This window comes from Triplophysa rosa, linkage group LG17 (assembly GCF_024868665.1).
Source record: "Triplophysa rosa linkage group LG17, Trosa_1v2, whole genome shotgun sequence".
Lineage (NCBI taxonomy): Eukaryota > Metazoa > Chordata > Actinopteri > Cypriniformes > Nemacheilidae > Triplophysa > Triplophysa rosa.
The window spans coordinates 23,572,265-23,595,563 of record NC_079906.1 but is presented as its reverse complement, the minus strand read 5'-3'; the positions used below and the strand labels follow the sequence as shown (position 1 = coordinate 23,595,563).

General features: G+C 39.8%; 4 protein-coding genes across 6 annotated transcripts in view; all 4 read right to left on the bottom strand.

Moving 5' to 3' along the window:
- Positions 1-14: 14 nt before the first annotated feature.
- Positions 15-2,718, bottom strand: LOC130567704 (coiled-coil domain-containing protein 112). Of its 2 annotated transcripts, none has more exons than XM_057356017.1 (9): positions 2,410-2,718; positions 2,215-2,327; positions 2,042-2,131; positions 1,870-1,945; positions 1,412-1,796; positions 838-1,248; positions 667-762; positions 437-555; positions 15-125 (listed from the first exon to the last, which is right to left on the bottom strand). In XM_057356017.1, the coding sequence occupies exons 1-9, from the start codon at positions 2,535-2,537 to the stop codon at positions 95-97; spliced, it is 1,449 nt and encodes a 482-aa protein (XP_057212000.1). In that variant the 5' UTR covers positions 2,538-2,718; the 3' UTR covers positions 15-94. The 2 variants fall into 2 exon arrangements, with proteins under 2 accessions (XP_057212000.1, XP_057212001.1); XM_057356018.1 differs by having other exon boundaries at positions 2,227-2,327.
- A 2,937-nt stretch (positions 2,719-5,655) lies between these two features.
- fem1c (fem-1 homolog c) lies at positions 5,656-10,325 on the bottom strand. Of its 2 annotated transcripts, none has more exons than XM_057356010.1 (3): positions 10,171-10,325; positions 8,498-9,061; positions 5,656-8,231 (listed from the first exon to the last, which is right to left on the bottom strand). In XM_057356010.1, exons 1-3 carry the CDS (start codon positions 10,205-10,207, stop codon positions 6,922-6,924), a joined length of 1,911 nt encoding a protein of 636 aa, XP_057211993.1. In that variant the 5' UTR covers positions 10,208-10,325; the 3' UTR covers positions 5,656-6,921. The 2 variants fall into 2 exon arrangements, with proteins under 2 accessions (XP_057211993.1, XP_057211994.1); XM_057356011.1 differs by having other exon boundaries at positions 5,657-8,231; positions 9,905-10,324.
- Positions 10,326-14,602: 4,277 nt separating this feature from the next.
- On the bottom strand, positions 14,603-18,314 carry tmed7 (transmembrane p24 trafficking protein 7). Its single transcript, XM_057356021.1, has 4 exons — positions 18,254-18,314; positions 17,840-18,004; positions 17,231-17,476; positions 14,603-15,290 (listed from the first exon to the last, which is right to left on the bottom strand). The coding sequence occupies exons 2-4, from the start codon at positions 17,990-17,992 to the stop codon at positions 15,054-15,056; spliced, it is 636 nt and encodes a 211-aa protein (XP_057212004.1). The 5' UTR covers positions 17,993-18,004; positions 18,254-18,314; the 3' UTR covers positions 14,603-15,053.
- Positions 18,315-21,018: 2,704 nt separating this feature from the next.
- The window catches only part of cdo1 (cysteine dioxygenase, type I), a 3,317-nt gene continuing 1,036 nt past the window's right edge, over positions 21,019-23,299 (bottom strand). The window contains exons 2-5 of the mRNA XM_057356024.1: positions 23,157-23,234; positions 22,651-22,808; positions 22,372-22,541; positions 21,019-21,769 (exon numbers count right to left, since the gene is read on the bottom strand). Of these exons, the coding sequence (XP_057212007.1) occupies positions 21,740-21,769; positions 22,372-22,541; positions 22,651-22,808; positions 23,157-23,234 (436 nt within the window). The 3' untranslated portion in view covers positions 21,019-21,739. The remainder of the gene's footprint in view (positions 21,770-22,371; positions 22,542-22,650; positions 22,809-23,156; positions 23,235-23,299) is intronic.

Below are 23,299 nucleotides of genomic sequence, written 5' to 3'. Positions count from 1 at the left end.
CTACAGTTTCAACTGCTTGATCAAACATCACACCGTGATTTATACAGAATATTTGGTATGTGACAATTGAGAGATTCGTTGTGCAGAGGTCATTTCACAAGTCTTGTCTCCAGGTTGGAACGGCCCTGTGGTGAAAACAATCAAATAACTATACGTACAAAACCATGAAGCCAACATTAAGTACGTTGTTGTGTGTGATTTTTTTCACTGAAAACGATAGATAGATAGATAGATAGATAGATAGATAGATAGATAGATAGATAGATAGATAGATAGATAGATAGATAGATAGATAGATAGATAGATATAGATAGATAGATGATAGATAGATAGATAGATAGATAGATAGATAGATAGATAGATAGATAGATAGATAGATAGATAGATAGATAGATAGATAGATAGATAGATAGATAGATAGATAGATAGATAGTACCTGTGGAACATGTGAGATACCGGCCCGCCGCCAGATGGACCGATCTCTTTAATATGTTCCTCCCAGCCTTTAGTCGCCTTCCACAGTCTCGTGGGATCTCGAGCGATGTGAATCTGCACCTAATGTAAAGCTCTTTATTTTCAGTTAATGATGACCTATATTCTATGAGGTATAACGATAGGAAGGTTATCAGTGGATTATTTCTAAATGTGTTCATTCTAGCTGCAAACCTTTTCCTTTAGTTTATCTAGATTTCTTTGTCGCTCATGTTCCTCCTGCTCTTTGTTCTGTTTCTCCTGCAGTTTGATCTCTAAGCGATGTGAATCCTGAGGGGACAATAACAAGTCACTTGTGTGGTGAACACACTTCATGAATAAAATCACAAAACAAGAGAGTCTCACCCTTTGCTGAAAGCGTTTGATGTCTTCGGCCGCCAGCCTGCGACGCTCCTCTCTCTCGGCCTGCAGCTGCGCTTCTTTCTGCAGCACGTGCAGCTCCTCCTCCTTCTTCTTCTGCTGAACGCGAGACTCCACCATGAGCTTCAGCTCCAGCTGTCTCCTCCGTTCTTCTTTTGCTCTTTTTCTCCTCTGGATCTGGTGTCTGACTCGCTGCTCCTGCTCTCGTTCCAGCTGTTGTTTTCTGCAGCTCCTCCAGGTCTCCAGCTGCTCAGACGCCTCCCTGCGCTGCTCCTCCTGTTTAAGGCGCAGGTCGGCGGCGGCCTCGTCCGGCTCTTTTCTCAAAGCTTCTTTCTCCCGCTGTTCTCTCTGCAGCTCGTGCTCCCTCTGCTTGCCTGCTCTCCATTTGTGGATGGCCTTGTGGAAAAACCAAAAAGCATATATTACACGTCATGGCCTTAACAATCATTTGCTCCAGGCGTTACTCAAGGTTATCGTGAAGAAATGACAACTTGGCATCAGTCTGTTACTGTGTGTCCGGCTTACAAACACAGATGGCATACGAAAAGAAAACTTGTACCTCCCTCTTTTCTTCCTGGAGATGACACAGCTCTAGATACCATTCCTCATGCAGTCGAATGTCCTCCACGGTCTTATCGGGTAAATAAAGCTTTGCTTCTTTTCTGTATGAAGGTTTTCCATTGTGCTTCGTCCAAACTTTCATGAAGTTCTGGTGGTCATACTTGTCCCAGCAGCCGTGTAGCCCCCCGCTCTGCTGCAGAAAGGTCTCTAATGCCATCACCTCAGTGGGGAGATTTCTCGAGTCCTTCACGTCTGCACAGATCCCTGCTGACCGAGGAACGCCGCCATCTGCTTTCACTGGCAATGACCAAACATCAATCTTCTGCTCAAAGGCACCGATTTCCTGCCAAAAGATCTTCTCCTCTTTCAAGAGTTCCTCAAATCTAAAGAAGACATTAGTCGTACAGCAACTCTATAAAAGATAAACTCGGATTGAAACAGAAACGTGTCTTACACCTTTGATGTTGCTTGTCTTTAAACATTTTGATGGAGTTCTCAATATCAGTCATGGTGTCTTTTATTCTGTCAATCACTAAAATTCAACATGAAATGACATGAAATACATGACAAGGTACAGCTTTCAAGCACAAAGTAGTTTTATAACACAGTCATGCTGAAAGTGAGTTACAGTCTGGAGAGGGTTTGACGTCTGTCAGCTGCGCCTGGAAACTATAGACACAATTCCTGATCTTCTGTAATTCTTCTTGTACTTTCATTACTGAAAAGCAAAGCAAGCAGATATAAATATAAAACTACACAACTGAAGAATGAAATTAAAATGTGCGATAACGTTAAGAATACAGCAGATTTTACTGTCTGCTCCGAGTTCATCGTTCACGTGAATCTCCTCTAACACACTGAAATGTTTTCTTGCGTGAAATCTTCTGCTCGTCTCTCTCTCGTGTTTAATCTCTCTACATGAAGTGAATGATTAAATACATTATTTCACAGTATAAACCATAAAGACATCATAAAGTACACATTCAATCCGCTCACAGTTTTCTCAGACGATCCGCTTCCCGCAAAAAATCCGTCACAGACATCTGAGCGCGCGCGTGTGAAATCACACAACTCACCGAGAAAATCAAATAAAATCCCGCCAGAAAATAATCAATAATAATCATCTGATCAAGTGACTTTTCACAGATCCGTCTGAGCGGGTTTGTTTGAGGACTGTTGCCATGACAACCGCGCCGTCCGAAGAGTGACTTTTATCAAAATAATTCTAAATACATCAAGGATAAATATAAGTCAATAAAACACAATCACCCTGCGAGGCAATCGGTGTAAGAAAGTTTCCATTTAATTTTGTTAGACTTTTATTTTATTAAGAGACAGACGATAGCAGGAAATGACGTATCCGTGTTTCGTTATCGCTGCGACCAACTAGAATGAAAACCGTCAATTTTATGTTAAACATATATTAACCTATTCGTTATGTCCAGGTGACTGTAAGTAGCACATGAGTAAAAGAAGAAGTTATTTAGACTTCAGATCCTCATGAAGACATCTTCGGCAGTAATAGTTCCTCCGAGTTTCTTCATTTCAAGACTCAGAATTATAAATGTCTTTTTCTAACACGTTTGAGGTTCCAGTTCAGTTGTGTTGTACACATGTAAAGTATGATACATGTTTTCCTCACATTTTAACCTTATTTTTTGTTTTTATAAAAAGCTTTTGGTGATTACATCTTGAAGGTTCATGAGTGAAATGATTTCATCATGACTTCTGTTTGCTGTTTTTCTTTTATATGATGACTAACATATCAATCTGACTGTTGCAAAGACACAATTCAATGTCCTTGACTGTTCATGACTTTAGCTTGTTCCACTCTCAATGAGTCCCTCATCAGAAGATCCAGAGACTCCAGAGGAGAATGAATGGAATACAAACACAAACACACACATGAAGAGTCACCCAGGAACATGAAATACAGCTCGAACTGGTGGTTTTGTCTTATTACCTGATGTAGACCTGTATGTAGGACATTATTCAGGGTTATTTAAAGACAGTCGCAGTAAGTAGGCCAAGTGACACACGTCGTCTTCAGAGAGAGAAAAAAGAAAGAAAAGTATGTGCAAACAAGTCCAGTGGCGTAGTACACACTTTACCTGGTTTACTGGAAGAGGCCTGTGATGATGTGTACTCGTTGACTGTGTGACCGTAACACTAAACATAAGTTCACATAAATCATGAAACGCCACTAACAGATTCAAACAAGGAAACAAACAGCATCTCAGTGTTTAACATCAACACTTAATGTGTTAATCATCATAAAAAATGGGGTGATGCAACTGAGGATTCTACCAATCAAATGGGCAATTCCAGCATTATGCATGTGACATTTTCAGTCAAAACTCTCTGACAACCTATTTATTACCAATATATTGAATCATCTGTTTATATTTGACTAAACCCCTGACGATAGAGTCCAGGGGGGTATTGCAGAAAGCTGGTTATGTAACATAAGCTTCAGGGGTTGTCTGCGCTTTTGATGAGCGTCAAGTGGCCGTGGAAGCACAGATTACGGATAATATTATCATTTAAAATAAACAATTCAAATTAAATTACATCGCAATTCAGCATTCACAACTAATTTTATTATTAGCTTTATTAATTAACCTTTTAAAATGAAATAATCTTTAAATAAAATAATGTAAGCCGTTATCATTAAACTAATTTAAGGCTTTATGTATTTATATTGAATACTGTATATACTTTGAATTAGGTTTATTAAAACATCTCCAAATGTCACTGGATGTACAGTATATGCACACATTACAATTTCCAACAGTTAAAGGATGTTAACAGTGAAGTGTTTTAACTGCAGAACAATTGCGCTCTTGTGCACTTATTGGGCAACATTTCATGCATTGGGTCAAGGATAGTTGTGGCCTAGTGGTCAGAGAGCCAGACTTAAAACTCAAAGGTTACAAGTGCAATTCCCAGGCTGGCAGGTATCCAATTAAGGCTTTATTAGGTGATCACCTATGGCATACTGTTAACATATTTCAATTCTTATTACAACTTTAAATCAACTTACAAAATAAAATACATCAAAAGACTTGGACTTTTCATTCTGACTGTGTTCCTTAAAAAGATCCTCAGCCGCCTCCTACAGTTTAGTATTGAAAGGCCTTTCTCCAAATTACAACGAGCCTTTCAGGATAGGCCTTTCCACCTCTTTTAACATTTGGAAAACCATGGCCTTTTAGCTAACAAAGTCAAACCTAATAATGAAGATGGATATATTTGAAATACATTCATTTAAAAGGGATATATTACATGACATATGGGACATATGTTTCATTCTCTAGCTGTCACAGCAGACCTTCATCCTCTAATGCAAATGAATTATCGTGGTTAGTGTAGTGTACTGAAGTGTAAACAAGATTTGTTTAAATTATGACAACTGTTGCAGTTTCTACAATTAAAAGTCTCCATTAATACGAGTACATCAGCAAGTGTTCAAAAATAAAGCTGATACATTTCAAAGTCCGTTTTCACAAAACCAAATCAAAATCGTTTTTTTAAGGAACAAAATAGAGATAACAGTCTACACAATTAGAAATGTAATTAAATACATGTAAAATACACTGGTAGAAAACCATAACCATGGTAAAATAACGGTTACAAACAAATCTAAATGAGATGATGAATATATATTTTAAATATCCGAGTACAAATACTTATATATAGTAGCTTACATATATCTGAACCATATTTATATTTAATAGCGTTTAAAGTTTTATAAACGAATAAGTTCAATTACACAATATGTTTTTTAATTTAGCACTTTATACACCGATGCAGATTTAAGTCTGTGAGCAAAAAAAAGATTTATAACGTTGTTTCAGTCAAAAACTTTAAGCTTCTTAACTGTCTCATGGTGACTCGTGAAATCTGTGATCCATTGGCTGTGTCTTCATGGTATTCCTGTGAGCGAGCGTTAACTTGCAGGAGGTTGATTAAACTTACCCTTCAAACGTGTTCTGGAACAGACATACGCCGAGTAAGCAAGATTTGGGTTAATCAACCCAGAGTTCAGGGTTTAGCTGACGGTAAGTTAACCCTGCTTTCTGGAATACACCCTTGGAATCAGAAATACAGTCTATGCACAAGTTTTCTATTTTAAAAGCAGAAAACAGAAGAGCACGTGTCTTTGTAGGATTTCTGTGGATAAAAATGCGCAAACCAGAAGCAGTCATAGTCAAATGAAGAAGGGACGGCTCTTCAAGAACATAAAATAGTCATTTTAATTTTCATTTCATTTTTTTCTAAAAACACAAAAATGCTTTAGAAACTAAGAGACTTCACATGGGTATTTAAACTCCCAAATATTGACATCTGACCTATCAGTACAGTGACAACCTTTGGTAAAAACTTCCAGATGTTTTCATCTGAAGGTTGACATTTGCATGGAATTCCCAAATGTCCCATCAGGTGACGAAGTCATGTACTGCTGCCCCCAAAACATTAGACATTTCAAAATGTTTCTTTTCATTAGACATCCAATTTTCTGCTAAACATTTCATCACTGTTCTTTAAAGAAAGCCTGCAACGTCAAATTGAACTAGCTGTGATATGTTTAGCGAATTAAGAAAATTCTGACATCTTAGTAGTGCGACTGAAAAATATAAGTGTCCTTATTTACAATGAGGCTTGTTTTGTTAATGTAACGCAATGACATTGAAACATTGAGAGGTTCAGTCGAAGCATCCAAACTGTTTGCGCACAGAGCAGAATAAAAAAGGAGTGTCAACATACAAGTGCAACAGAGGTTTATTGTCAAGGATGCTCTGAGGACATGAACAAGCTTTATGCCATTGTAATATGAATATCAAATCATTTGACTGCAATAAAGTGCCTCTGAAAGTACTGTACATGTGTGTGTCATTTACTAGTGTCTGTCAAAGAATCAAAAGCCCTTGAGTTCAAACTGCACAAATGAAGCCGAGATAAACTTCAACACTGAGCTGAAGAAGAGATGTGTTCATATCGCTCCATACAACATGCTGCGTCATTTAAAAAAAGGAGCGTGTCAAAGTTAGTTTCTAGTTGTTACATCTCACGTTTGCTCATGCCTGATCGCTCCAATTCACTGTAAACATAATTAGTGTAACGAATGAAGACAGACCAAGGGGAAAAAAAGAAAAACATCAACAGGCAGTAACACAGAAAAGTCCCAATATTATTAGCCTGTGCATAGGAAGTATAAAAGCACTTATGGTATCTGCAAACATTAGTAAGCATGTCACAATGCTGGACTGTGAGGGGAGGGAGGGAGTAATGACAGCACGACAGCCAGAGCACAACCACACAGCTCACAGAGCACACCGAACCGAACCGTCCATCCCCCTACCGTCTTTGCATAGACAGATCAATAAAAAGCGTGAAGAAATCAAGTAATCCAAGCAAAGATGGTAGGAATCCGTCGTGCATGCATTAGGGCCGCCGCCGCTCAGAAGAACAACTCCTGAAGTCACAATCCCAGAAGTCTGTGCATCACTATCTGTGCAGCAGCACGAAGGCCTCCAGGCGCTCCGGGATGTTCCCCCGATACGTCAGGCCGTGTTTAACGATGGCCCGAGCCGCCAGACACTGCAGCGTGGTGTGATTGATGGGCTGTATCAGGTTCTTGGCCATCTCCTTCTCATCCAGCAGGTCGCACGCCGTCTGGCGGAAGGAGTTGGTGCTGTCGAAATGTGTCCCGCAGACGATCAGCAGGTTCATGATGTCGGGATGGTTGTTGGACGCGGCCACGTGGAGAGGGCTGTTGTTGTCCTCGTCGCGCGAGTTGACGTCGGCGCCGCACTCCAGCAGGATGGACGCCACCTGGAACGAGGGAAACTTGCACACCGGGTAACGACCCACGCACGTGGTGTTTCTGTCCACGGCCAGGTGAAGAGGGCTGTAGCCGTTCTTGCCGCTGGGCTGCAGCTTGAGAAACCTGTAAATGGTCTCTTTCTTGAAGTGGTCTTCTTCCACAGTGCACGGCACTTTCTCCAGCAAGCAGATGAGATGCAAGATGATGGACAGCACCTTGCTGAGCTGGGCGGGGTCCGGGCCAGGCCGGGGCTGCTTGACGGCACGCTCGATCTCCAGAACGCTTTTGCTGAGGATCTCCATGAGGTCGTCGAAGGACACCGAGGTTCCCAGAAGGCCTTTGGCTCGGTCTTGCAGCATGAAGGAGAAGAGCTCTGCAAAAGACAGGAGGCTGCTGGCCGTCATGGGGCTCAGCGGGTCCAAGTTATTCTGCTGCATGTCCAGCGCGTACTTCCAAAGTTTGATGCACCGCTCAAAGTTCCCCGAGTCAGCGTAGACGGCTCCTCTGTAGCGGATGTAGTAGGATGTGTCTGGGTGCGATGGGCCGAGAATGCGCTCTCGGATGAGCAGGGCCTGCATTCTCATGTCGTCGGGGTCAGCAATCAAGCTGTCGAGCTCCTCGAACGTGTTGGCTTCTCTGGTGCAGTCGTATGCCGTTACCGGCTGCCCGGGCTCATCCTTGAGCAAGACGTGGTTAGAGTCGCTGTACCTCAGGTCCATGGCTCTCTTCCAGCACCTCAGCGCTCCCAGAAGATCCCTCTTTTTGTCCACGAACGTCGCCCCCAGCAGTTCAAGGGCATTAATACGCTCGCTTCTGTTCGTCTGGGGGTGTTGCGTAAGAAAGTCCACGATGTTGGTGTGGCCCGTCACGCTGGCAGAGAGCAGCGGCGTCATCCCATAACCGTCCTTCTCCATGGTGGCTCCAAACTTTAAAAGCATCTTCATTATATCTAAACTCCCAGATTCGGCACAGTCGTGTAAAGCCGTGTTACCTAGAACGTACGCGGAGAGAAAGACGTCAGCGATCCATCAATCAACATGGCATTGGTAAACCAATTTATTGACTCTCACTCGAAAGCAAAATAAAAGAGGTGCACAATTATTCACTTCAACCACCCAACAAAACAACACAGTTGTTGACCAGTGACGTGAGTCTAGGGCGGCACTGCTGCTTCATCGAACGATGAGAACGTTGTGAAAACTGATCGACACACATTGAGTCAAAGATAATGAAGGATTTGACAAGGAATTCTCCTACCTTTCACACTTCTCCTGTTCACGTCGGCCCCTTTCTCCAGCAGATACTGCGCGATCTCCCTGTGGCCTTTATAACACGATATCATGAGGCACGTGTGGCCGTGCCTGTTGGCCACTTCCAGATCTGCTTTGTGCTCCACCAAATATTTGACAATTTCCAAATGTCCATCGAAACAAGCGGCTCGCAGCGGCGTCGAGTTCGTGAGCGTCGTGCTGTTCACGGACGCACCATGACCCAGCAGCGACTGCACGACTTTTAAATGTCCAGCGGCTGACGCGGCCCACAGAGGCGGCGCGCCCTCGATGATCTCGCCATCGAAGTTCACGGAGCCTCCCACTTCGACTGGAGCACAGCAGCATTCGATGAGGTACTCCACCAGCTCCAGGTGCCCGTAACGGGCGGCCATCAATAACGGCGTCGCTCCGTTCGTCTTCTCCGCCATCAGCTTCATCACGTCGTGATCCGTTTTGTTCTCCAGCAGTTTCTGCAGGAGTCTCAGTTTGCCGTCTCTGGCTGCGTTGAAAACGGCAGTTTTTAAATCCATGGCATAAGGTGCCCTGTGTCCTGCAAACAAAACATGAGACATTCATCAAGACACATGGAACACTTTGTTGTTTTTGTGGAGGTGTCCTCTCTGACATGTCGCTGTCCTTCCAAAACCTCGGATTTCCACATTTTTCAGGATGTCAAAGTTGGCAAGCACTTTTAAACACTTTTTATTGCTATGATATTCGCAAAACCCAGTGACAAACATAAAGAGTGACTAATAATAATGGTTTATACGTTAGGGTTAATAGAAAATCACGAAATGTGGAGATACGGGGTTTCAGAAAGACAGCAGCGATATACAGGTCAGTATGGCAGAATCAATAAAGTCCCTTCATGAGTTACACAACATGAAGCCGAGTATTACACAGACTTAAAAAGCACAAAATAAATGAAAGCATAACATACAGATGCGAGTGATCTTTATCAAGTTTAAGGAGAAGAGGTCAATGTTGAGCGTCTGCTAAATGCCTCAATGTAAATGTAAGAGAACCATAATTTGGTGAATAATACAGTTTAGAGAACAACATGTGACCACATCACTTTCACTGTCACTGTCTCGAGAACACACGACAGATTCAGCACGTATTCAATAACACTCGTGAATATCAAGCAAACACGGAATATTACGAGTGCTAGTGTTCAGTATTTGGTACGAACAGGAACAAACAGACTTTATCGGGTCGTAGTTTGAAACGTGCCGGTTTCGCAGAGACTCGTATAGATCTGTTCTATTGTTAGGGATATTGTTGTATTGTGTGCGAGTTTATTTTGTTATTGTTGCTTCAGTTAGTGCGCGTGTTTATGGTTTATTTTGATGTTCTCGTCGGGTTGAAGGCCGCGCGCGTGCACATCACTCACCTCTCGCGCGCGCTGGATCCTTCACGCTGTTTTCAGATCAGATGTCTTGATTTATCTTGTAATGGTTGATTTATTAGTGTCGAAATGCAGGACGACGTTGTTCGCCGATACTGTGAAGATAACTCAGCTCATTCCCGAGTCAACATAATAGAAAATGATAAAAATAGTGTCGCTGCGGATCTTCCCTCCCCCGCTTCAGCAGCTTCCTGTAACATGGAGCGATTAAACAAACACGACCCGAACGAAAACACCTGTCAACTACACACCTAAATAAACAAACATCGTCCTAATTTTAATGTCCATTTCTGTGTGTTGTAGTCGTCGGTTTGTTTCCAGCTCGACTGTTTCTCTGATCGCTGCTGAGGTTTTTTTTCAGTCTGTATCAGCGACAAACGGTTCCGTCACATTTCGTGTGATTGACAGGCCGGCCGCCCAATCAGCGTCTTCACTCACCGTTTCCCATTTAAAGGTAAAGCGGAGCAGTCACGACACGAGCGCTTTTAGAAACACGATCAGTGTTCGGATTGCAGTAGTATTGAAGTTAGAGGAAATATTCTTATAAATATTCATTCTAGTAAATGTATATGGTTATAATAACCAATTCTAGAATAAAGTTCCTTTGACAACAGTAACAAAGGTTATAAATGATCTCAAAGCTAATATTATAGAGTATATTTTAGTGGGAGGTGATTTCAACATGACACCAGATGATTATTTAGATGGACAGCCCTCTAATTTAACAGTTCTCCTGATCCAATTTTTTTACAGATATTTGGAGATATTTGGTCTTGCCAGACATTTTTCATGGTTTAAACCTAATGCCCTTTCTAGATCTAGGATTGGTTATTGGCTCTGTTCTGACTTTATCTCAAGTTATGTGACAAAATGTGATATTTCTACAAGAAAGAGATTGATTGTTGTAGTAAACTTAATTTGCCAGAAGACAAACTGAAAAACGTAATATACTTCAGTCCACCTTAGATGTATCGTGTATTAAAAATTCAAAAGGGGCCTATGTGAGATCCAGGGCTAAGTGGCTGGAAGAGGGTGAGAGGAGCACTGCATATTTTATTCATTTAGAAAAAAGGAGACAAGAAAGAAATTCTATTAATGGTTTAATTGTGAATGAAGTAGAGCATTCAAATCATGATTCAATTGCTAATGAGGTATTTAAATTGTATTCTAATCTGCATTCTTCATTTTTCCCCCTTGTAGTTGTAATGTTTTCTTTGATATTATAAAAGACAAAATTACGACAATTGATAATACATTTAAGGAAATTTGTGAAGCAGATTTAACTATTCAAGAACTTGATGCGGCTATTAAACATAGTAAAAATCCCCCAGCCCTGATGGGCTAACCATAGACTTCTGTACATTTTTTTGGGACGATCTAAAAGATCTTCTGTTTGATGCCTTACAAACATGTTCACATGATAATGAACTACTACCAACCATGACGCAAGGGCTTGTGATTTTGTTACCAAAACCAGGTAAAGATAAAAGGTTTAAAACGCCCCGTTACACTTAATACAATTATTCACTAAGGCTTCTAGATCAAAATTTGGGTAATATAGGCCAAATCATTAGTGATTCACAATCAGGTTTTTTAAAAGACAGGTCAATTCATAACAATATTAGATTAGTTTTAGATATGATCGAGTATAATTATTTTATAAAGGATGATGGGTTCATTCTATTTCAGGATTTTTATAAGGCATTTGACATGGTAGAACATTCTTTCATTTTGCAAACACTTAAATACTTTGGTTTTGGTCCAAAATGTATAAATGTTATTAGTATGCTATATAGAGATATTAATAGTTAAGTTGCTCTTTCTCAAGTCACTTGCCCAAGATTTAATGTGAAAAAGGGTTTTAGACAAGGATGTAGTAGCTCAACTTTGTTATTTATTGTGGTGGCTGAAATGTTGTCAATTTTGCTTAAAATGGGTAATATATCAGGTATGATGGAAATCATTTTATTGTCAGTCAGTTTCCTGAGGACACAACTCTTTAAAAAAATAAAATAAAAAAAATACCCCTTGCACTTCAACTTATTAAGATTTTACCTTCACCTTATTTGCTTCAGGTCTTAAATTAAATTGGACAAAATGTGAGCTAATGGCCGTCCATGATCAGCCAGACTCATCAATTTACAATATACCAATAAAAAACAGGTTCAATATTTAGGCATTTGGATATAAAAATATGTGAGTGATTTAGAAAAACTAAATATAGACAATAATGTAGATAAATGTAAATTAATTATCAATACTTGGCTGCAGAGAGATACAACCCTTTTTGGAAGAATTCGATTGACGAAAGTGGAGAGTCTTTCTAGATTTAATTATCCTTGTTTTTCGTCTTTCGGAAAAGAAATAAACAAAATAAACTTTGATTTGGTATGGAAAGGGAAAAGTCATTACATACGTGAAAATGATATGCCTAAAGATTATGAAGAAGGAGGCCTTAAAGCGATTGACTTTGACATTATGAATGGAGTGACCAAACTCAAATGGCTGCAATCATTTATTAATAATGAATCCTCATACTGGTTAAACATTTCTACTTCTTTATTTAAAAATGTTGGGGGTATAAAGTTTCTATTACAATGTGACTTTGAAATTTCAAAACTACCTATCAAACTGTCTGCTTTTCATCAGCAAGTATTATTATACTGGAAGTTGTTATTCAAGCATAACTTTAGCCCTCATAATATGTTGATTTGGAATAACAGATGTATAACAGTGAATAAGAATTCTTTGTTTATTGATGAATGGTGGCAAAAAGGTATATGGTCAGTCATGCATGTTTTAGGTAATTTTGGTAATATTTTGAGTCACAAAATTTTTTGTGAGAAATATAATTTACAATGCTCTTTAACACTTATTGTAAAATTATTAAGAAAATTCCCATTCAAATGATCAATTTAATAAAAGAACATTTAAAACACTTAGTATGAACTCCTATGTGACCTTATGATTGAAGATTACAAAAGTGTTTAACCCAAATATGCCTCCCAGGTCCTGTAAGAAGGAATTATAATGCATTTTGAGAAAAAAAAAACTTGGTCGGGCCTCCTTTTGCATGAATTACTGTATCAATGCGGCGTGGCATGGAGGCAATGTGTTTTCTGAAGTCCACAGTCAACGCAGACATCTACCAGGAAATTTTACAGCACTTCATGCTTCCTTCTGCTGACAAGCTTTATGGAGATGCTGATGTCATTTTCCAGCAGGACTTGGCACCTGCCCACACTGCCAAAGGTACCAAAAGCTGCTTCAATGACCATGGTGGTATTGTGCTTGATTGGCTAGCAAACCCACCTGACCTGAACTCCACAGAGAATCTATGATGAGAGACACCAGACCCAACAATGCAGATGACCTGAAGGCCGCTATCACAGCAACCTGGGCTTCCATTACACCTGAGCAGTGCCACAGGCTGATTGCCTCCACGCCACGCCACATTCATGCAGTAACTCGGGCAAAAGGAGGCCCAACTAAGTATTGAGTGCATAGAAATGAACACACTTTTCAGAAGCCTGACATTACTTTTTAAAATATCCTTTTTTTATTGATCTTATGTAATATTCTACTTTTCTGAGACACTGAATTTTGGGTTTTCATTATCTGTAAGCCATAATCATCAAAATGTCAAGAAATAAAGGCTTGAAATATTTCACTCTATGTGTAATGAATCTATATAATATATGGGTTTCACTTTCTGAAATGAGTGGCAAAAAATATTGACCTTTTTCATGATATTCTAATTTTTTGAGATGTACCTTTATATGTATTTGGTCTTGGCGGAATAGATCAGCTATGCTGCTGCGGCGGAGCAAGTACGAAGACTTGATACTACCAATACATCCTCAACATGCTGCTGTGTGCATATAACATATATGTATTTACCCCGCATGCTTACGTGACCACCTTGTAGCAGATCTATACAAGTGGGGATGGGGAAGGAGGAGGGTTTCTGAAACAGGCTGCACTGCTACAACAACAACAATCACTTGCCGAATTTTAAACGTAGAAAAGCAAGCTCATTGGCCACTGATACGAAGGAACCAATTGTGACCCTGGATCACAAAACCAGTCTTAAGTAGCACAGAAACATTTTTAGTAAAAGCCAAAAATACATTGTATGGGTCAAAATTATCTATTTTTCTTTTATGCCAAAAATCATTAGGATTTTAAGTAAAGATCATGTTCCATGAAGATATTTAGCAAATTTCCTTCCATAAATATATAAAAACTTTATTTTTGTGAGTGGATGGCCTGCTACAGTGCCTCCGATTAACAACTTCGAAGGCGATTTTCTCAATACTTCGTTTTTTTGCACCCTCAGATTCCAGAGTTTTAACTGTCGTATCTCCACCTGATATTGTCCTATCCTAACAACCCATACATCAATAGAAAGCTTTATTATTCAGCTTTCAGGTGATGTAACAATCTCAATTTTGAAAAATTGACCCATAAGACTGGTTTTGTTGTCCAGAGTCACAATTGTGTAGGAAAGTTATTATGTCCGATTTGTTTAGACTTTAGGACTGCGCCATCTAGAGTTTCATGCCAGAACTTACTCTGTCATTTATATACTCCTTGCATCTGAATATTTGAAATAATTCTCTCTACAGTATTGAAATGTGCAGATTTTCAGGCTATTTAAAGTGATATGAAGAGGCTGTAAGATTTCTTCCAGAGATTTATTACCCCAAACAAACAAGGTAAAGAAATAAATGCAGCACTATTAAAAGGAAATGAAAATATAGCTAACACACCAATTACACAACGTCATGAAATTGCCTAGAAGAAACATCAGCTGAAGAAAAAATGGCTATTTTTAACAAGTTCTATTGCAGTCCTAACAGCCAGTGGATCCAGTTAGACTGAACTAAAGTCTAAAGATGATGATCATACAAACTTAAGCGCTGCCTCGAGCAGATCTACAATGTCTATACATTCTTCTTACACTTACATTTCACACGTAAAAATCCAACACACACCCACAAAATAAATTAGATTTAGTCTCATTTTCACAATTGAAACGATTATTTGTTGGAAATGGAACATACAGCTCACAAACAGGAAACCCGATGTGACCCTGCGAGTGACGTAGATCAGCGATGAGCCTCCGTGAACTTTACGATCCGACACGAGTTGTTGTGGTTTTCTTGTCTGAAAAGAAACTTCTGAGAAGAACGACTTGACTGATACTGACCACTAACAGAATGAAAGCCTCGCCGATAGACCAGAACGCCACTCTGGTGTTGAGATCCTCCGCTCGGCTGCGCCCCTGCGCCTCTCTCAGGCGGAAGTGTGTCTGATAGTCGATCACGGATTTTAAAGCCTCATGAATAGACACGCACGCAGACTCCATCTGAAAGACAGTGACATGTTCTCATCAGCTTGGTTGACACGACCATAAGATAAATGACACAGGAAAATGAAATCTTTTGATGAGTAAAGTCTTCTGAGTTGTTGTATGTTTCATCGTTATTATATTGCTGCTGTGGCTGTGCACATACAAGTGCTGGTCATATAATTAGAATATCATCAAAAGGTTGATTTATTTCACTAATTCCATTCAAAAAGTGAAACTTGTATATTATATTCATTCATTACACACAGACTGATATATTTCAAATGTTTATTTCTTTTAATTTGATGATTATAACTGACAACTAATGAAAATCCCAAATTCAGTATCTCAGAAAATTAGAATATTACTTAAGACCAATACAAAGAAAGGATTTTTAGAAATCTTGGCCAACTGAAAAGTATGAACATGAAAAGTATGAGCATGTACAGCACTCAATACTTAGTTGGGGCTCCTTTTGCCTGAATTACTGCAGCAATGCGGCGTGGCATGGAGTCGATCAGTCTGTGGCACTGCTCAGGTGTTATGAGAGCCCAGGTTGCTCTGATAGTGGCCTTCAGCTCTTCTGCATTGTTGGGTCTGGCATATCGCATCTTCCTCTTCACAATACCCCATAGATTTTCTATGGGGTTAAGGTCAGGCGAGTTTGCTGGCCAATTAAGAACAGGGATACCATGGTCCTTAAACCAGGTACTGGTAGCTTTGGCACTGTGTGCAGGTGCCAAGTCCTGTTGGAAAATGAAATCTGCATCTCCATAAAGTTGGTCAGCAGCAGGAAGCATGAAGTGCTCTAAAACTTCCTGGTATACGGCTGCGTTGACCTTGGACCTCAGAAAACACAGTGGACCAACACCAGCAGATGACATGGCACCCCAAACCATCACTGACTGTGGAAACTTTACACTGGACCTCAAGCAACGTGGATTCTGTGCCTCTCCTCTCTTCCTCCAGACTCTGGGACCCTGATTTCCAAAGGAAATGCAAAATTTACTTTCATCAGAGAACATAACTTTGGACCACTCAGCAGCAGTCCAGTCCTTTTTGTCTTTAGCCCAGGCGAGACGCTTCTGATGCTTCCTGCTGCTGACCAACTTTATGGAGATGCAGATTTCATTTTCCAACAGGACTTGGCACCTGCACACAGTGCCAAAGCTACCAGTACCTGGTTTAAGGACCATGGTATCCCTGTTCTTAATTGGCCAGCAAACTCGCCTGACCTTAACCCCATAGAAAATCTATGGGGTATTGTGAAGAGGAAGATGCGATATGCCAGACCCAACAATGCAGAAGAGCTGAAGGCCACTATCAGAGCAACCTGGGCTCTCATAACACCTGAGCAGTGCCACAGACTGATCGACTCCATGCCACGCCGCATTGCTGCAGTAATTCAGGCAAAAGGAGCCCCAACTAAGTATTGAGTGCTGTACATGCTCATACTTTTCATCTTCATACTTTTCAGTTGGCCAAGATTTCTAAGAATCCTTTCTTTGTATTGGTCTTAAGTAATATTCTAATTTTCTGAGATACTGAATTTGGGATTTTCATTAGTTGTCAGTTATAATCATCAAATTAAAAGAAATAAACATTTGAAATATATCAGTCTGTGTGTAATGAATGAATATAATATACAAGTTTCACTTTTCGAATGGAATTAGTGAAATAAATCAACTTTTTGATGATATTCTAATTATATGACCAGCACCTGTATATGCAGTTCAACATCGTTTTCAGATCTGTCACAGAGTGACTGGAGTCAACGTCTACACATCACATTACATTTATGTATTTGTCAAAGCCACTTGACTCTACACTTCTCTACACATCTAGCACTACGTGTGTTTCTCGATATTGAATCCGAATGTACTGGGGAAACTTAATGTAACCATCCGCAGTCAGACCAGGACATGCAGGTCAATAACTTGAGTGTGTTTGTGAATCACCTGTGTTAAAGCTGTGACTCTGTTCTCGTTGGGGAACAGAGGAGGATCGTCGCCCACTTGAAAGTCAAAGTACACCGTCTTGTGTGTGAAGGTGGAGAACTCGTTGCTGAAGCAGAACTTAAATGTGCCGTTTCTCGCCGCTGTGAACGTAAAGCTGTCGTACTGTTTCTTCATCTCTTTATAGAGGACGGTGCCATCAGGGTCCTCGAGACGACAGTCAACATCATAGTGTCCTCCTGTCACCACCTGCACAGAAAACACACACAGTGACACGAGACCCTTCACTCAACTCTGATATTTATAAAAATAAATGTGTGAGAGACAATACACATTTGACAAAAAGTGCAATATTAGACAAAAGGACAATAGGCAGTTTATTGTATGTACAGATGTGCTAAACAGAAATTATACTGTTATATACAAGTTATGCAGGGGAATGTGGATAGCTGAATATTACATCAATAACATATGTATAATAAATATGAGCATATCAGGTAGATGGCCTGAGGGAAGAAACTGTTCCTATGTCCGGCTGTTTTGGTGCTCGGGGGTTCAAACAGAAGGTGTGAGGGGTTCAGAGTGATTTTGCGAGTTCTTTAGCTCATTTACCTGGAACTCAAGGGTACATTTAGTGCCGATGATGATGTCTTCATAGAAACACTGCTTGGCGTTGTCCGGGAGCTCAAACGTGAGTTCAGAAGCGCGCGCGCATGCGAACAACAGCAGCAGAACCCAACCCAACGTCATCATCTTCATCTTCATCCTCCTCCTCGCCTGCAGGTCACACAGCAGTCGAACTCATTTAGTCTGATTACATCACGTTTCATCAATACGGTAACGTTAATACTCCAGTTGTGCTACAGATATCCGCAAATCACGCGACGATTAATAATCGCAGCTAACTGCTGCGCGCGCCCACCGCGTTTAAACACAACCATACAAACAAATGTGACACAATCCCTAAATTAAACCATCAACTTTAAAGCAAAACACCGACGAATACTTATCCTCAGTGCGGCTTACCTCAACAACAGACCGGAAGCAGGAAGTCTTTCGATCGGTGACATTGCACGTAACGTTACGTAATTGCGTCACAAAGAGCGAGCGTAAGAATAGTGGTTAGCGTGTTCGTTTAAAATGTAATGATGTCATTACATTGAATAAAATGACTTGTATTTGCAGTAACAGCAGGTAACAATTTCATGTTGTTGCTTGGATGCACTTAGAGTTTATTGTTTTATTAAAATGACGGCTTTACGAGTATCATGTTTCAAGTGTGTGATGTTGATCTGACCAGCAGGGTGCGCCGTTCAGCTGTCTTACGGTCTGATGATGATGATGATGATGATGATGATGATGTGGCGTTTTATGAGTCATTTTTTGGAGTAAGAACTAAAAATTAGAAATGCATGAAAACATCTCTCATACTGGAAAAGGTAATGAATAGAAGGCAATGATCTATCTTGTGTTATTAAGTATCATGTGTGTAAAACAATATTATGTAGCCTCATTTTTCATTCATTCATTTATTTTATGTTCAGTGTTTATTGTCTTTGTATGCTGAAGGAAATAAAAAAGATGATGATGTGGTTCTTGATGTGTAGTTCAAATTCACGCTAAATTTACATTTATATTTACATTTAGTCATTTAGCAGACGCTTTTATCCAAAGCGACTTACAGAGAGTTCAGGGAGCAATAAAGCGATAGAAATTGGCTGGAAATGGAAAAACATTGCTGGTCGTATTATCCCTATGTCAAGTGGAGTTGTTTTTTTACATTGGGATTTATATATTTTGATATAGGGATACTGCTGTTTTTGGCAAAGGAGTTATTTTGCTGTTTTTAATCTCACAAGAGCTGCACACGGGTTAATGCCATCTGATGAACATGAATGCACTGAAACTAAAACTACATTGAAACGAATTGAATGATCTGATCTGTTTTCAGCAGTCATGCAGTAACTCTATGTACATTTGCAGCTGGGTAAAGCAAACATCTGTTTGTCTCATATGGGTCAATGTGAAATTATTCATCTGAGTTCATCTGAAAAGGATTGAAGGTTCATCAGATCACATGATCTTGTCCACTTAATCTAAATGTGTTTACAGCACACAGTATCTTATTTTATACATTTATTATTTTATTAGCTGGACACAGAATGGAAGATGTTTTGATCACTACTTTGGGCTGAACTCTCCTGTAGGAATGAAAGGCCTAACAGGTTGGTCTGAGGTGACAGAAATCAAATGTGATCCCGTCGCTTCACTTTCAGTGTTGTACGTTTAACATCATTGCGAGTGTTTTGATAATAAATAGGATCTCTCTTTAAACAGATGCAAATTGCAGTAAAATCATGTCATTAACTTGACACTTTTGAGATATGAACATAGTTTTCCATTGATAACCCTTTTCCTTTTTTCTGTCTGACTCATTGGTCTCATGGCTAATTAAGTGAATCGAAGTTATTAATTGATATAGTTCTATGGTTGTTATGGTTCCTGCTTCTAACATTGGTGTCCTGAGAGAAAGACACCATAAATGACAGATAAATGGGTTTTATGAGTATTTTCACAAGTGGTTCTAGATATGACCATGACAGATGTATGTGCAGCACACAGCAGAATTTTGAGATGAAACACAGTCAAACGGTGCTGTTCGTTCCCAAATATCTCTGTGCCAGCTGAGGAGGGCATGCAGTTATGGCATTGATGTAATCTCTCAGTTTTGCTCACTTCTGCTTCAGATATTGCGAGTTGGTACGTGACAAAATTCCTGTTTGGTTTGGGCTCAAGGTTCTTGCCGTATTGATTTTGCTCGCACATTATTAATAAAACGGTCCATTGGGAGAGTGCCAGAGCGAGTCCAGCACGTTACGCAACTCCAGATTGTGTCCTGTGGCTGCTTTCCAAATCACTGAGACACCACAAAGGCCATTCACATCTTCTTTATGAAAAGTGCGAGTTTAATCTGAATGTGTGTTCTGCGGTCCAGTATCAGTCAATGGGTCAAATGATTTCACAGAAAATGATGTGCTGTAATTGTAAGGATGCATTTTGTTCTAAAAATGGTTTATTTCACTAATGTTTTTGTTGTTATTGATAAGAATGAATAAATTCTTTGACATTGTGATGGACTGTGAATGTTTTCACAGATTAATTTGGTAAATGATGAACTGCAGTGAAAGTCAGCAATGAGAAAGAAGAATGTCTAGTTGCAGCAGACGTGTCCTAACACGAGCTAGTGAAGCATACCTCCTACAGTAAGAAAAATCTATTTTTAAATTAAATCAAAGTAGCTTTAAAAAACAAGCAGTAAAAAAGTCTATTAAACTTAAATATATTGAACTGACTTAAAAAATCGAGTTGTAAGTTCAGTTGACTCATAAAGCTAATTTGATTTAACTTGAAAATTTGGTTGATTTTTATATATGTGGATAATATAGCTTTAAAGTGAGTGTGTAAAAGTTCAGAACCCTGCAGTATGTAAGAGCATAATTACATAGGGCACTGCACCAGGGAAGTCGTGACCTAATGGTTAGAGAGTCGGACTCGTGACCAGAAGGTTGCCGGTTGGATTCTCAGGGCCGGCGGGTAACGACTGAGGTGCCCTTGAGCAAGGCACCTTACCCCCACTTGCTCCCATGGCGCTGCAGTGATAGCTGCCCACTGCTCCGGGTGTGCGTGTGTTCACTACTCTCTGGATGGGTTAAAAGCAGAGGTCACATTTCGGGTATAGGTCACCATATCTGACTAATAGGTCTCTTTCACTTCACTTCATAAAAACAAAATCATTTACACACTTTATTAATGCATTAGACCAAATGAGCTATTTTACAGAAATCATACTTCTAGCAGTCAAGGTTTGTGACAATGACAAAACACAAAAATCGGTCGAATATTTGAAATACTCATGCAGGTTAAGCACTTGATTTACGTCAGCGTTAACAAAAAACAAACTTTCCATCTAAGAATCAGTTTGATTTGAAATAAAAAACAACGAGGCCCAATTTGTTTGCTTTTCTGTCAATTACTGGCACCAGGATTCATGATTATAACATCTGCAATGGAAATGTTCATCAGGTGGACATCTGAAGACAATTGAAACAGAAATCAGTAGAAAGTGCTGCATTACATTGATGGTATTATTTCCATTTGGGTAGAATAAAAGACAAATGGTTTCTTCTCATAAATGACACACTTCACTCAAACAGCTCTCATCCGTAACAGTACAAAAGAGGAATTACTGACAGGTCACAGACACACAGGAATGAAAGCCAGGAACAAAGAAGAGATTCACGGCTTCACTAATGCAGCTATTCATACTTCAGCAGCGTTTGCCAATGTGAATCTAGGCCACGATTAAACATCTCTCATTACCAATACCACTCTTTTCCCATCATCCTTTGCAAATCTCTAAAAGTGTTGAATCACGGTTTTAAATGCTGCAGCCGCTTCAATATTTTGCTATAAAAAAGTCAATGTCGCCTGTGAGCTTGGTGGAACGCCGTCTCAGTTGTTTTCTTGTGAAATGGTCGTTTCCTGGGAGAGAATGGAACGAAATGGAAATGTGGTTAACAAAAGGAACCTTTAACGAAGCTTGAAATGAAGAAAACACAGAGCAAGGACGAGCTGATTGAAACATTCGTATCTTATCTTATCAAAGTTCTGCTCTGATGTCGAAACACTTTTGTCCAGACAGCAATGTCCTCAAAATAAACTTATGCAACGTCTGAATGGATGATAAGTTCAGTTTATATGGGCAAAATGGAGCACATGTGTAAGAAATTAAGCTCCATACATCTGGAGGACTGGAAAACTTGCCCGCGAGGGGGTTTGACACCCGAGGCTTAACGCTGCCGAATGGAATGTGTTGAAAGAACATACAACACAACATCACTACAATGTCCCTTCAGCTGTCTGAAACTCTATCAATGACTAATATATTACTAGGATTACTAGGATTCATTCATTCATTCACTCAAAACATGTTTACAATCACAACAGCAGCATCAAACTAATGATGGATTCAATTCATTTTCTTTCTCAGATTATCTGCCTAAAAACATGACGTTCGGTTTAAGTTGAATTCATCCTTCTTTTATTTTACCACTAGAAGAAGAGACTTTCTTTGCCACACTTACATATGGTGTCCTCTCTCCAAATTTACTCCAGAAAGTCATTTTGACGCTGTTTTTGTGTCCTGTTCTCTGGTCGAACGTCTGGCACGTCTGAAAGGGGGGGCTGTACAGATGTAAACTAACAGCACATTCCGTATGACTGACGTTTTCCACCCGATGAAGACCGATGGAGTCTGAAACAAACAGTTCCACTCATCATTCTATTTCTCTTATAATAATGATCGATCAATTCTGTGTGCGTTCATCATCGTCACTAAGCAACAGGTACAGTTTCACTCTCACCATTAATGTATGCACACTGGTTTTCCAGTAAGATCTGCTGAGTTTTCTGGACCATACCGCCCTGAAGTTTTTCATCAGGCCACTCAAATAAAGTTTCTTTCAGTTGTCCCTGAAGAAGTTTCAGGAAACAGTGGGAGTCTGTGTGGTCGTGGATGCTGCTGCGATGATACCAAACACAAACAAACTCAACAAAAAAAACCATCAAACATTTTTGTCCTTTGTTTTGTCCGTGTGTGTGTGTGTTTTAACCAGATCCCAGATTTAATTTTTCTGGAATTCAATCTGTTCCATATTGCATTTATTAACGTGTTTCAGTATGTTATCTCTCTTTATGACTGTGATAAATGCAATACATTGAACTCTTTTATCAGGTTATTATCAGATGGTTAATATTAGTACAAATGTTTGACTCATGTATTGCGTTTAATTATTAATCGACAACAGCTAAGCTTTATTTCGTTTTTGTCATTTATCACTTCATCTCTAATTCAGTACTGTCTTCTTACCTGCCATGTCCTTCACCCCAACATAAAATCATCAAGTTGAATTTGTCATTTCCCTCATCAACAAGATTCCTGGTGTACCTACACACACGCACACACACGCACACGCACGCACACACACGCGCACACACGCGCACACACGCCAC

What these genes read in the sequence shown, in the direction of transcription:
- LOC130567704 (XM_057356017.1), bottom strand. Translation starts at nt 2,537, where the DNA reads ATGATTATTATTGATTATTTTCTGGCGGGATTTTATTTGATTTTCTCG. An exon ending in CGTCAAACCCTCTCCAGACT is followed by an intron (nt 1,946 to 2,041) that starts GTAACTCACTTT and finishes GTTGAATTTTAG; the next exon opens with TGATTGACAGAATAAAAGAC. An exon ending in TCAAACGCTTTCAGCAAAGG is followed by an intron (nt 763 to 837) that starts GTGAGACTCTCT and finishes TTGTCCCCTCAG; the next exon opens with GATTCACATCGCTTAGAGAT.
- fem1c (XM_057356010.1), bottom strand. Translation starts at nt 10,207, where the DNA reads ATGGACATTAAAATTAGGACGATGTTTGTTTATTTAG. An exon ending in GACGATGTTTGTTTATTTAG is followed by an intron (nt 9,062 to 10,170) that starts GTGTGTAGTTGA and finishes TTTTGTTTGCAG; the next exon opens with GACACAGGGCACCTTATGCC. An exon ending in GAACAGGAGAAGTGTGAAAG is followed by an intron (nt 8,232 to 8,497) that starts GTAGGAGAATTC and finishes CGTACGTTCTAG; the next exon opens with GTAACACGGCTTTACACGAC.
- tmed7 (XM_057356021.1), bottom strand. Translation starts at nt 17,992, where the DNA reads ATGAAGATGAAGATGATGACGTTGGGTTGGGTTCTGCTGCTGTTGTTC. An exon ending in AATGTACCCTTGAGTTCCAG is followed by an intron (nt 17,477 to 17,839) that starts GTAAATGAGCTA and finishes TTTTCTGTGCAG; the next exon opens with GTGGTGACAGGAGGACACTA. An exon ending in GAGTCACAGCTTTAACACAG is followed by an intron (nt 15,291 to 17,230) that starts GTGATTCACAAA and finishes ACTGTCTTTCAG; the next exon opens with ATGGAGTCTGCGTGCGTGTC.